Genomic DNA, 15,312 nt, shown 5'->3' on the forward strand with positions numbered 1-15,312 from the left:
TATCCCCAACCACCACCACCACGTCCACCACCACCTCCACGTCCATCACCACCATGTCCACATCCACCACCACGTCCACCACCACCACGCCCACCACCACCATGTCCACCACGTCCACCACCACCATCACCACCACCACCACCATGTCCACCACCACCACTTCCACCACCACCATGTCCACCACCACCATGTCCACCACCACCACGCTCACCACGTCCACCACCATGTCCACCACCACATCCACCACCACCACATCCACCACCACGTCCACCACCAGGTCCACCACCACATCCACCACCACCACATCCACCACCATGTCCACCACCACCACGTCCAGCACCACCACATCCACCACCACCACAACCACGACCACTACGTCCACCACCACAACCATGTGGTCCACCACCATGTCTACCATCACCACGTCCACCACCACGCCCTCCACATCCACCACCACCACCACATCCACCACCATGTCCACCACCACCACGTCCACCACCACCATGTCCACCATGTCCACCACATCCACCACCAACACCTCCACTACCTCCACCACCACCACACCCACCACCACCACATCCACCACCACCATGTTCACCACCACCACATCCACCACCACGTCCACCACCACGTCCACCACCACCACGTCCACCACCACGTCCACCACCACGTCCACCACCACCACATCCACTACAAGCACTTCCACCACCACCATGTCCACCACTACCATGTCCACCACCACATCCACCACCACCACGTTCACCACCGCCACATACGCCACCACCACCACGTCCACCAGCACATCCACCACCACCACCATGTCCACCACCACATCCACAACCGCCACCACATCCACAACCATGTCACCACCACCACCACCACGTCCACCATGTCCACCACATCCACCGCCACCACCAGTGGAGAAGTGTGGCTCAATGGTTAGAGCGGCAGACCCTGATGCAGAGATCTAGCCCGGGACCAGGGTTCAATTCCCCGCCTCGGCGGGTCTTGGGCTCAAAAATTCCACGGACCTGATCATTCTCACCTCGGTGCCTATTCCAATCATGGAGTCCCACTCTGCAACTCTGGGCAATAGCTTGCTTAATCTCCACAACGGCCCCCACAACACTAAGGATGCCTGGCCTCCACCTTGGGGGTGCCCAGGAGTGGACACCTCACAGGGAAAGCCAGGATGGGTTCCACAGCAGTATTCGTACAAGCGCCTTGAGACCCTTGCGGGTGAGTAGTGCGCTATACAAGTATCAATTTACATTTTTACATTTTACACGTCCACCACCACCACATCCATGTCCCCCACCGTGTCCACCACCACCACAATGTCCACCACCATATCCACCACCACGTCCACCACCACCACCATGTCCACCACCACCACTGCAACAACCACCACCATCACCATTACAACCACATCCACCACCACCACATCCACCACCACCAGCACAACCACCACTACCACCACGTCCACCACCACCTCATCACCACGTCCACCACCACGTCCAACACCACCTCCACCACCACCACCACGTCCACCACCACCACGTTCACCACCACATCCACCACCATCACATTCAACACCACCATGTCTACCACCACCATGTCCACCACCACATCCATCACCAAGTCCACCATCACCACGTCCACCACCACCACATCCAGCACCACCACGACCACCACCACCACAACCACGACCACCACATCCACAACCACGTCCACCACCACCATTTGGTCCACCACCACATCTACCATCACCACGTCCACCACCACCATGCCCTCCACCACCACCACATCCACCGCCACCGCATCCACCACCACGTCCACCACATCAACCACCACATCCACCACCATGTCCACCACCACCACATCCACCACCACCATGTCCACCACGTCCACCACCACCACCTCCACTACCTCCACCACCACCATGCCCACCACCACCACATCCACCACCATCATGTTCACCGCCACCACATCCACCACCAACACCACCAGGTCCACCACCACCACATCCACCACCACCATGTCCACCACCACCACCACGTCCACCACCACCTCCACCACCACATCCACTACCACCATGTCCACCACCACATCCACCACCACCGAGTCCAACACCACCACATCTAACACCACCACGTTCACCACCACGTCCACCACCACCACCACGTCCATCACCAAGTCCACCATCACCATGTCCACCACCATCCCCACGTCCACCACCACCACCACGTCCACCACATCCACCATCACCACATCCACCATCAACATGTTCACCACCACCATGTCCATGTCCACCACCACCACATCCACCACCACCATGTCCACCACCACATCCACATCCACCACCACCATCACCACATCCACCACCACATCCACCTCCACCACCATGTCCACCACCACATCCATCACCAAGTCCACCATCACACGTTCACCACCACCACATCCAGCACCACCACGCGCACCACCACCACAACCATGGCCACCACATCCACCACCACGTCCACCACCACCATTTGGTCCACCATCACATCTACCATCACCACGTCCACCACCACATCCACCACCACCATGTCCTCCACCACCACCACCGCATCCACCACCACATCCACCACATCCACCGCCACCACCATGTCCACCACCACCACATTCACCACCATGTCCACCACCAACACGCCCACTACAACATCCACCTCCACCACATCCACCATCACAATGTCCACCACCACCACATCCACGTCCACCACCATGTCCACCACCACCACAATGTTCACCACCATATCCACCACCACGTCCACCACCACGTCCACCACCACCACGTCCACCACCACCACTGCAACGTCCACCACCACGTCCACCACCACCACTGCAACAACCACCACCATCACCATCACAACCACGTCCACCACCACCACATCCACCACCACCAGCACAACCACCACTACCACCACATCCACCAACAAGTCCACCACCACCACCACGTCCACACCATGTCCACCACCACGTCCACCACCACCTCTTCCACCACCACATCCACCACCACCACATCCACACCATGTCCACCACTACCACCTCTTCCACCACCACGTCCACCACCACCACGTCCACCACCACCATGTCCACCCCCACTACGTCCACCACCACCACTTCCACGTCCACCACCACATCCACCACCACCACATCCACCACCACCATGTCCACCACCATGTCCACCTTCACCACGTCCACCACCACTTCCAACACCACCAGGTCCACCACCACCACATCCACCACCATCATGTCCACCACCACATCCACCACCACCACCTCCACCACCTCCACCACCAGCACCACATCCACCACCACCACCACGTCCACCACCACCACGTCCACCACCACATCCACCACCATCACATTCAACACCACCATGTCTAGCACCACCATGTCCACCACCATGTCCACCACCACATCCATCACCAAGTCCACCATCACCACGTCCACCACCACCACATCCAGCACCACCACGTCCACCACCACCACAACCACGACCACCACATCCACCACCACATCCACCACCACCATTTGGTCCACCACCACATCTACCATCACCACGTCCACCACCATGTCCACCACCACCATGTCCTCCACCACCACTACATCCACCACCACCGCATCCACCACGTCCACCACATCAACCACCACATCCACCACATCCACCACCATGTCCACCACCACCACATCCACCACCACCATGCCCACCTCGTCCACCACCACCACCTCTACTACCTCCACCACCACCACCACATCCATCACCACCATGTTCACCACCACCACATCCACCACCAACACCACCAGGTCCACCACCACCATGTCCTCCACCACCACGTCCACCACCACCTCCACCACCACCACCACATCCACTACCACCACATCCACCACGTCCACCACCACCACGTCCAACACCACCACATCTAACACCACCACGTCCACCACCACGTCCACCACCACGTCCACCACCACATCCACCACCACCACCACCACGTCCATCACCAAGTCCACCATCACCACGTCCACCACCATCCCCACGTCCACCACCATGTCCACCACCACCACATCCACCATCACCACCACATCCACCACCACCACCACGTCCACAAGATCCACCATCACCACATCCACCATCAACACATTCACCACCACCATGTCCACCACCACATCCACCACCACCATGTCCACCACCACGTCCACCACCATCACCACATCCACCCCCATGTCCACCACCATGTCCACCACCATGTCCACCACCACCACGTCCACCACCACCATGTCCACCACCACCACGTCCACCACCACCACCATGTCCAACACCACCATGTCCAACACCACGTCCACCAACACCATCACATCCGCCACCACATCCACCACATCCACCACCACCACCACGTCCACCACCACCACATCCACCACCACCACATCCACCACCACCACATCCACCACCACCACCATGTCCACCACCACCACGTCCACCACCACCACCACGTCCACCACCACCATCATGTCCACCACCACCATCATGTCCACCACCACCACATCCACCACATCCACCACCACGTTCACCACCACCACCACCATGTCCACCACGTCCACCACCACCATGTCCACCAGCACATCCACCACCACCACCCATAACAGGTAAAGTGTCACTGGAGGGCAGGGGGTAATAGGAATGTCAGCCCTGGCTGTACATGGGACATTTAAAGATGCATTGGGTACGAGAAGATGGGAATAGCGGCTAGAAGTATTATACCAGACCCAAAATACATTTTGAAGAGGCACAATTTCACAGGGGCTCCTGTAAAAGCACTTCCAGCATCTCTACCTCACAGTGGCATACCCGCACGAGCCATTCACTCAAAACAAGCATTGGCATGGCCAATAGGTCTCACCTTCTGGACCTTATAAGTGTTTAGCCATGCAACACTTGATGTTGTTGCAGCAAGGATAGTGTGCTGGATAACTAAACACTTATAAGGTCCCAAAGGTGAGACCTATCGGCTATGCCAATGCTTGTTTATGTTTGTGAACAACTTTTTTTTATGATATCACTATATGAAATCTATACTACTATTATAAAGAGAAAGCTGAAACCTTTGAGGCGGGTAAACTCAAGAAGTACAGCACCAATCACAACACCCAATACACCATTGTAAAGGGTAGTTGCAGCAGATGGACATAGGCTATACAGCTGGCCACCATATACATTAGAAAGGTCAAAGAACCTTAGGGGTAAAGTAGTCCCTTGTGGGCGTTGGCGTGGGCGTGTCAAACTCCACTTGGGCGTTGGCATGGGTGTGTCGTGGGCGTGGTCATGGGCATGTCAAACTACACTTCACATTATTAGTTTGTGGTGTGCACCGTTCTCAGAGGGGCGTGGCAGAACAGCGTTGACAGAGGGGAGTGCCACAAATTTTAAAAAATGGCCGCGTACTTCACTAGCGCGCCTTTCAGAATCAATGTGCGAGCCCATTCACGCTCCAACTTCAAAACAAGCTGCGCCGCATCAGGCGCCGTTAATCATATATACTGCGAACCAACCTTTGTGGGCATAAGCGCTAACGTTGTCACACGGGGAAAAAACAAAATTATAATAAAAAGGGGCTCGGCTTGCGCCAGCAATGTGCGTGCACATTCACACTCCACCTTGCCGTTCTCATGACGCGACATTACTGATATATAGTGCGCCGCTAACTTTTTAGGCGTCAGCGTTGTCATAGGCGGTTGCACTACAATTAAGTTAAAAAAAGGGGCGCAGCTTGCGGAAACATTCACGCTCTGCCCTGCCGTTCTGATCACTTCTCACACGTACCTCTCCAAACAAGCTGCGACGCATTCACGAATCCTTCACATATTGCCTACAATTTACACTAACAAAATAAACCGTCACTCATTTTGTTAAGTTACATTTCTCACAAGTGGCTGCAGGAAGAAAAGTAATAAAGGCCCTCACAAGCGCAACATTCAGTGACCGCGACTTTCATGCTCCAACGGCTCCAGCGGACACTGAAGGCAGGCAGCGTACAATACGATCAAAGACACTTCCCAATTTACTTGGACTCCGGGGCTCAGACGGGGCCTCAAAACAGCCCTCGCAAGCTCGGGATTACGCCGGGCTCTCTCAGCGTACACACGTTAACGTGAAAGACAACGCGCTGGGCCTCAAACCAGCCCTCGCAAGCACGGAATCACGCCGGACACTGCTTAAAGCTGAGGACGCACACACAACGAAGGAGCTGCAAATACAGGCCACCTAACAAGCCACATATAAACAACGCACTTACTAACACTGCATGCAGAACCAGACAAACACCTTCCAAAAACATTACAAAGTGAAGGGTCACGGTCACATTAACATCAAACACAACGCACTTGCACACACAAAAGCTTAAAAACTTAAAGCTGAGGACGCACACAGAACTAAGGAGATGCAAATACGGAACAGCTAAGGAGGCACATATAAAAAAAACGCTGTGAAACATTACACACATAACATTTCATCCCCGGACAACGTCGGGACGGACTGCTAGTTGTATCAATAAAATGACGTTTTAATATGACTTTAATGTACACTGAGTCTGTTATATCATGAGTGTGTTGGAATAGGTCTTGTTATATATTTGACCATTTGTTGGCTAGGGGTATTATTTTCCTGAATTGTATTTTCCCTGCCCTAGGAAATATTAATAGTAGCAGGGGGTCATTTGTTTTGACATTATTTTGATTCTAACCACAATAAATAGTTTTCTTTTTGCAATATTTAAAAGGAAAGTTGTGATACATTTATTTGTTCAGTTCATGAGTTAAAGTCTCATCTAGTTAACTCAATCATGTAATCCAATCTCATTAATATCCAACAAATATGCAGCATAAAGCCACTTTCTTCCGAAGAAACCTTTGCAGTGATATTGGCTCAGCCATTGTTTTAGGCAAATTAAGCATATTTCCACCTACCTACTTTGAAACTTGCATTCTGATCATCGGACATTGGTTTACAATGTTATCACAAAGATAGTTAAAATATTTACATTACCATATCCGAATTGAGAAGGCAACATAAATGTGACTGATGAAAATTCTTGAGGAAATGCTTTATTTCTGGGAATTGTTCTGCGCGGTATTCCATTCAACTCTTTTTTTTTAAACCATCTTTGTTGAGTTTTCTGGTTTCTTGAGACAAAATAGCACTAAAGGAACATATTTTGCTTTCATCAGTATACGCAGATATACAACCAGGAGCTCATTCAAGTATAGATTTGTTACCTATGCAATATTCAACGAGAACAAAAACCAAAAAAAGAGAACAAATAGAAATAATCCTGAGCCTGGTCTTGTGCAATGGGCACAATAAGTCTTATATGGCATTGTCCATGATTGGTGCACAGGGACATGAGGCAGTTGTCCCCCGACCATCATGCAGGCATGGAGGTACCAGGCATATACAATGTGACTTGTCATTTGGAGGATATGTAGGGGGAGTGTAATGTTGCCTATGTGCCAGGCAATGGAAGTCTGGTAGCATTATATGCTTTGCTTTCTAATGTGCGCAGTAGGTCACCCGGGCAGCTTTTGTGGGTTGCTTTCGTAAGCCCTGTATTTCCTCCAGGCTCAATGAAGTGGATTCTACTGCAGCCTATTGGACCACAGTGTTCTGCCACTGTGAAAGCCCTGGCAGTGGTTGTACTTTCGATTTCATCATGACTGTGTGCCTGGCAAATAATAAGGTCATATCAGTTAAATGATCTACTGCTCCCCTTGCCCTCTGCCATTTGTAAATGCCTAGTCAGTAGGTGTCAACGTGGTTTACTTCTTGGCTAACTGTGATCTGTGTGTGAGTTAACTATACACCAAAAGCTATCCTATACGTTTATCGGGCTAAAAAACACAAGAAACCCACAAGGTGTAGGCAGCTTGACCCTAAAAAATAGAAACAGTTCTAATTTTGTTTTTTAGACCCTCACCCACCCTTTTGGTGGCATGCTTCATCATCGGGTCTCATCCTAGTCCTTAAAACCAGGACGGCTCAACCATATTATAGGAAGCACTTTGATAGTTTCCTGCCGGGGTCTTAGAATAAAAGAACCTCAGAACACCTAGGTGTCCCTTTATTAGTGGTGTTCCTGGAATGATTAAAAACAATACTACAAGAGGGCAGGGGCGTGTTGGAGATAAAGATCCTAAATACTACATGAATCAAAATGACTCAGCACTAAAATGTTTGACTTATGGGGTCCTGGGCTTTTATCAGGATTAAGTCCGTAAAATGTCCTGGCAATATCACATATACATTTGCCAGAATGGCAAAAACAACACATGTAAACTTACAACATGTAGTATACAAAAGGCAAACTCGTCCTTTTTCCAATGGTGTGCTTGTCGTGGATCCCTGAACTGTAGGGACAGGTATGTTACATAGGAGAGGTGGGGAGCATGCCCCTGTAGTCACACATTTGTCAATGGTGCCATGTCTTGTGTTAAACCTAGCTATGTCCCATCTCCTCCCCAGGCACTTGGTGGGTGCATTCAACTGTAAAATGAGGCGAAAGGTCTGTAGATGCAGTATGGGTAGAAAGTCAAGTTCTGAAGAATGGGATGGGATCCATGCACTCCAGAAAGCCTATGATGCGTATGTTGTTACACCGGGATCTCTCGTCTGCGAAATCTGATCTGTCTTTGAGTGAGCTAACTTTGTTAGTGATTTCCCCAACATGCTCATTCAGGTCCTTAGTCTTGGGCTGTAGGCAATACAGAATTTGTAAAAAAATGTAAGTCCAGGGCCCTCATCAGGAGGTCACTGCAGCTTGCACCACCCATTGCCCCTGCCAGCATTGCCATGATAGCAACAACACAACTACTGACATCACACTCCTACAAATGTGCCAATTCTGACTATTTCAAGCCCCTAAATCTATAGGAATGTCTTGGGCGGCAGTTTAAAGTAATTTTTACTGCCTATTGAATTAATAATTAACTTTTGCGGTAATCTCTAAATTAGCCAGCTAGTGCCACCTTGTGGCAGACTGTCACAAGCGCCGGTGTTAACAATTAAGTGCCGGGGCCTAGCACTGGAAACCACCGGTTCAAATTAAGCACTGGCTGTAGGTCATGTATGGTCCTTCCAGCATGCTTGACACTATCCAAGATTTTGCTCTACTCTTCACTTAAGAGGCCAAGTTAGACTGCCACTGCATCCACAATGCCCCCGATATCTAGTCTGGTCTCAGCAATGATGCTGAGAATCTTGTACAACTTTATTATCATGGGCGCCATTGCGAGTTGCGGTTTTGTAGGCTCCATAGGGTTGCAGGATACCTATTCCACACTAGTACGTGGCTCGGCCGGGACCGGCATTGAAGGGGGAGGGTTTTCCGAATCTGTGTCACCCCATCCATGGGGTTCTCAGAGCTGCATCAATCTCTGCAGTGTGTCTACGTTAGAGTAGGAGGCTGATTGTACAGTTCCAGAAAAAGTGCTCCCTTGTGTTCTGAAACCCGCCCTACCCCCGACCCAGATCTTGTGGCCAGCAAAAGTTGGGGAGGCATGAGCAGTCATGAAGCCTGTTGGGCTCTTAAATGCTATATAGCATTTATGCCAGAAGCTGCGGGCGACTAGTAATTTGAAATAGTACAGGATCAAAAGAGCTGAGACCTTGAGTTTGAAGTAGAGGGGGGGTGCAATTGCTGTTCGATGGACCCAACTTCTAGCAGTTGTTGCCTTGTCTACTCATGGATGGGAGGGTTCCCGACCAGTTTAACACATAGCCCGCGCTATGCACCGAGTCCCATCTCTGTGGCACGACGTATCTTCAGACTGCTGTTACTCCCCAGGTCTCCCCTCCCTGCCTCAGGCAGCACACTAGCACTGCCGCCTCATAGCGCGGGTAGGCGAAGGAGCGGTCCTGATATGTCTGCTTGAGGGGGGTCCCTTCTTCAGGCCTCGCTATAAGTGGCCCGGTGATAGTAGGGTGCACCTTCTGTATCAGATGCAGATCGTTCTGGCCTTGTGGGGCTCAACTGTATTGCTTTTGCCATCTAGGCTGGCAGTATGCTTTGAATCTCTTCTTCATGCACACCTGTGTTAATCATGGGTCAGGATGGCCAATCTTAAGTTGTGTTGATGCCCACAAGGTGTTGGATTGGTCTCCTGCAGCTTCCCCCGACTGACGCCGCTGACCAGCAGTGCCCCGCATTCCTTGACGGCTCGGAAATGCTCAGCGCCGCCTGGTTTGTGACCGATTACGAGCCCCACTCGAGAGACACGTTAAGAGTCATCTGCCATCTGCAGCGCCAAGCCAACCATATGCAATTTGATCTCTGTCTGAATTGCTCAGCAACATCTACTGGTACAGCAAGACCAGCACCCCTCTGACTTGGAGTCTCAATGATTAAATAAACATATGAATGCAAATGGTTAAGAAAATGTTGCACCACTGTGAATTCCATTCCATCAATTTTAGCTTGCTTGTGTCAGTACCCCTTGCAAATCTGTCTTGATCCTGCCCAGATCCAGGGGCACCTATACTAAGTGGGCAACACAACACTACGATCAGTGCAGCTACTGTGATCGAGAATTCAATCCCAGCAGTATGCTGCATATAGATCTTGTGTATATGTGCAGGGAAGAGTTAAGAATGGTACTACCTCAGTCCTATGTTGTTTTCCTCCTCATTAAAGGGTGTCTTCTGCCACTAGCCACTCAGTGAACAAGGAGAAACCCAGCAACAGGAAAGAAAGCGGTGACGGGACCATGTTAACGGAGCAATTCCTCAGGCTATAGTGGCTAATATGCAGCTCGTGGCAGCCACTATAGCCACACCGAGGGCCAGTTTATACTGTCCATTCTCTCTAAAGAGACAATACCTATGAGGAGGGTTCATTCTCTGGTAGGACTGAAATGTTGGACATCTATACCGACACTTCACTCGTGCCTTTAAGGGCTCTGTTCTCATAAAGGAAGTCCCTAGCGTACATACATTTCCTGGCATTCGTAATGCAAAAACATTCCAAAAAGCAATTGCCTCAAAACCGTGGAAGATTTATTTGTCTAACTTTTTACTTCATTAACTACTGTGCAAGCTCTAAATAGGATATATTTGCATAAAGTGAATTTAACTGGAACTTGTTTAAACAACCAGTTGATTCCCTGAAACTCTGGCAGTGATGTGAATCTCTCGGGTCAATATTAGACAGCTTTGGGGTAAGCCTCATTCTAAAGGACTAAAGAAGTTGCTCATGTATCAACTAGACTAGTCCTCTTTTTGAGTGCTATAACAAATAGATCCTCGTGGAGAAAAGAGGGACACTGACATTCAATAACATTTCTTTCACGTCCACAAATGAATATAGTGCAGAAGATGCAAGCATTTTTCAGTCAAAGCAAATCTACTTGAACTAGAATTCACTGTATGGGATTGGGATGGGTCGGGTGGGGAATGGGTGGTCGCTCAGGTGTCCTATGAGGAAACATTTTTGCTAGAATGGTTTTGAAAGAACATTTCCAAGCTAAAAGGATGAAGACATAATGGGCAAATGGGACACTAATAGTCTTGAATATAATAGGGTTACTTTGGAATATAGGTAGGGTGTCTTTGTTAAGACAGGAAGCAGAAATGACTGTTTAGAACTAGCATTGTGGTACCAGTTGCCAATTTTATTGTATAGGAAACAGTAATGCAATAACTCAATGCTGAAATAATTGTTTCTTACCTGTTAATGATTTGGATTTGGTGTGTTTCCTCAAAGACCATCGTTCGCAGTGTAAGAAAACATCCAGATTTCGCCACCACAGGCCAGTGGGACATTGTCACAGAGAAGGATGGGAAGCAAGAGACTGCAGTCTTTGATGCTGTCCTGGTTTGCATTGGACATCATATTGAGCCATACCTGCCTTTGGATTCCTTTCCTGGTAGGCTGATATGTAGTCTTATTCTACTTTGGATGTGTCTAATGCCTATTTCCTGTTGCTAATGGGGGCAAAAGAGTGGTGGATGGTGTAGTGGTAAGGATACAGCTTAAATTCAGGCTAGTAATGGTTCAATGTCAAATCTACATTTGGAATCTGGAATAAGTGGGGTAGAAGAAGTATTGGGAGATTTTAGGGGTCCTTTAGTTTTGTTTCTGTAGACAGCCGAGGCCCGTCCATTCTGGCTGAGGGGCCACACCTCCACCTTTTTCCTGACAAGGAGAGTGTCTGTCAGGCTGAACAAAGGTCAGCCTGACAGAAACTCTTCTTCTTCATATCAGGTAACCAGGACCTAGACATGCGCTAAATGCACCGGCTCCTGGCTGCCTGAGCTGAGCTTTGCCAGGCTGAAGATTCCACAGCCCTGTAGGCATGACCTCCTCATCATGGCAAAAGGGTTTCAGGGCCCTCCCCTCATGACTAGGGGAAGCTTCACTGATTGCCTCGGTCCTGGGAGCTGAAGTGGCCAGAACAGAGTGTCTATCAGTGACACTTTATCACAAAGTGGGGTGGGGTCAGTAGTCTTGCTGACCGCATTTTATTCAGGGATGAGTGAGGGGCTGTTGCCTTGCAGCATTGGCTGACCGATGGTCAGCCAATAAAAGTAGGCAGCAGTTCCCACCCTCCTGGGATCTCCAAGACTTCCCGGCCAGAGAGCTTAAGTGAAGGTAAGTTTTTTTTATATATATATTTGGTGCATGTAAGTATGTATATATGAATGTATGTGTGTATGTGAGTGAGTGTTGTGAATGGGTGTGTGAGTGTGAATGCATGGGTGTGAGTGTGAATGTGTGTGTAGTTTCCGCCCCCTTCTTGGTAAAATTACCAGCTGCCATTGTCTGTAGATGTTAAATATTATCGTCCACTATAGTTTGGGCTCAGCTAGTGTAATGGTCACTTTACAATGTGATATTAAAGATCTTCAATTTTATAGGGGTGGCAACTACAAAGAAATTTGCCCTAATATCTTAGGCAAAAGATTTTGAAAACCTTGGTATAAAACAGTTAGATTGTAAATTTGTTTATGTTATAGATCACATAATTTCAATTCTGAAGACATTGCTTTAAATACCAATAAACCAACCTTTTCATTTAATTGTTTATGGCTATGATGCATATAGCCTTGAACTACATTGTACGATCTTAGCAACACAAAAACGTACTATACCCTTCTTAAGATATATCCATTCCTTTGAACATTTTTCACTTATACTGTCATTTTTGCACCTATTTAACCCACAGGTATAGAAAACTTCAAAGGGCACTATTTTCACAGCAGAGAGTACAAGTTCCCTGATGACTTTAAGGGGAAGCGTGTGATAATTGTAGGAATGGGGAATTCGGGTGCGGATCTGGCTGTGGAGATAAGTCATACAGCCGACAAGGTAAGATATTGTCCTCATATATATTGTAACACTATAACTGATTTTGCAAACTTCGCTGATGAATAATTGTTTGCATCAGATACGGTCTCTATTTACTAAAGAAGGGCTGGATTTAAAGTTCGGTAGACGGGTTACTCCCTCATAAACGTGACAGATATCCCTTCTGCTGGACTACAAGTGACATTGGATGTAATTCACTTGTGATATGGTAGACGGCTTATCTGTCACGTGACAAAGTAACACAGAGCAGCTGTTCAACCATAGGAGTGGAGGAGTGCCAACCTCCCCCCACTGCTGCGCAGAGAGCGTGGAAAATAAAATGATAATAAAATTATTTCATTACCATTTTATTTTTTTATTCTCTGCCAGAAAAAGAAGTGTGAGGGCTGTCCTGGGTCATTGCATCATTGCTGCTGATTGGCAGAAGTGAGGAGTGGCCACTTCAGATTGAAATGCGAATGTTGGTTTTAGTGGCTATCTTGCTAAGGCCAGACCTACATGCGCAATTCAAACCTCTCCAACCCAGCCGTCTTAGACAGCTAGGTGGAGAGCAGGCAAGGCCTCCAGTGCCTTTAGCAGTGCTGAGGCAGACAGTTCCAGCCAATCTAGACCCTTCACTCATGCTGCTGAACATTATTTGTTAACAACATGAGAGCAGCGTCTGCATTGATTAAGGGAATTGGCCGCAGGACCTTGTGCTTGGAAGAGTCGGGAGCCAGGAACATCAAGGACGAGCTGCAGGCAGTGTAAGGTAAGTTAAACTTTTGAATAGTTGGTGCACTTACTAGATCATGATCCTTATAATGTTGGTTAATTACTGGTGCTAGCCTGTACGAGGTGACCATTTCTGTATTGACAGTTTTTTTTTATTAAGCTGTGGTTTGTAAGCCACAAACCATGACCTTCTACAACTAACTAAAGGTATCTTGTAATTCTGAGCAGTCACACAATTGGGGCTCTAATCTAGACTCCTCTCTGATGGAAGACAGGGCCAAGATCAAATAAGCCAATCTGCTATAATTTAAAGAAACAGATGAAGATAGCGCGTGCAGTAAGTCTACTTCCACTACAAATGTGTCTGATTGTCTATTTAATGCCCTTACTGCAGCTTCCAAATAATTTTCTGACTGTAGGATTACCCACTACAGGTTTGCTTCCTGTGCTAGCTTTCACCTGTGGAGGTCTCTTACTAAATTCAGACCTGAATACTATACTAACAGAGCCCAGGTTGCTATCATGAATATGACATGGAGTTCTTGGAGTCTTGGATTACTCCTGCTAAGGCTGGGTGACTCGTGAATACCGGGCTCTAGAGGTAACCTGTAGCTCAGATCTTTTTTTTAGTTCAACGAAGGATTGTCCCCTGTCTCAATTCAGAAACATTAGTAGTTACCATAGGCAAACAGTTTGTAATTAGAATTTGACAAAAATGTGTGAGGGAAGAGGGTTTTGGTACTATAGGATTTTGAATTTGTTGATCACCCCTAAAATTTTGCCAACCATTTTTTAGCAGTATTTGTGCGTTTTACCCTAGTATGTTTATAACTATTCTCATAGTATTCGAGGAGTGTGGCCGGCCACCATCCTCTTGTACTTCCGGTCAGACAGCAGAACAGTGGTGGATTTTGTGCTGGTCCCACACAAACCATGTGTCACTTTCTTACCACCATCGTTGAGCTCTGGAGGCTTAATTGTTTTGTAGTAGCCTCCTCCAATCAGAGTGCAGTACTCTCCATGTACATTCGCCCCCCACAATTCGCTGTTCACCGCCTGTTCCTTTTGATTTTCAGAAAGTGGACTTGTTTGTACTTAAGAAATCCAGCATGGCTGGGCAAGCGAGAAAGCAGCATAAAGCACAGTAAGCAGTGTTAATCTTCATTTGCAAACTATCAGTTAATTGTACAATAGACATATATAT

The 15,312-nt window shown here is 48.6% G+C and overlaps 1 protein-coding gene across 2 annotated transcripts in view; it reads left to right on the forward strand.

Moving 5' to 3' along the window:
* LOC144754535 (dimethylaniline monooxygenase [N-oxide-forming] 2-like) overlaps nucleotides 1–15,312 on the forward strand; it is a 425,016-nt gene that overhangs the window by 154,249 nt on the left and 255,455 nt on the right. For both annotated transcript variants that reach the window (XM_078642466.1, XM_078642472.1), the window contains exons 4-5: nucleotides 11,790–11,952; nucleotides 13,252–13,394. In XM_078642466.1, the coding sequence (XP_078498592.1) occupies nucleotides 11,790–11,952; nucleotides 13,252–13,394 (306 nt within the window). The remainder of the gene's footprint in view (nucleotides 1–11,789; nucleotides 11,953–13,251; nucleotides 13,395–15,312) is intronic.

The sequence above is a fragment of the Lissotriton helveticus genome, chromosome 1_1, assembly GCF_964261635.1.
Source record: "Lissotriton helveticus chromosome 1_1, aLisHel1.1, whole genome shotgun sequence".
In the NCBI taxonomy this organism is placed as follows: Eukaryota; Metazoa; Chordata; class Amphibia; order Caudata; family Salamandridae; genus Lissotriton; species Lissotriton helveticus.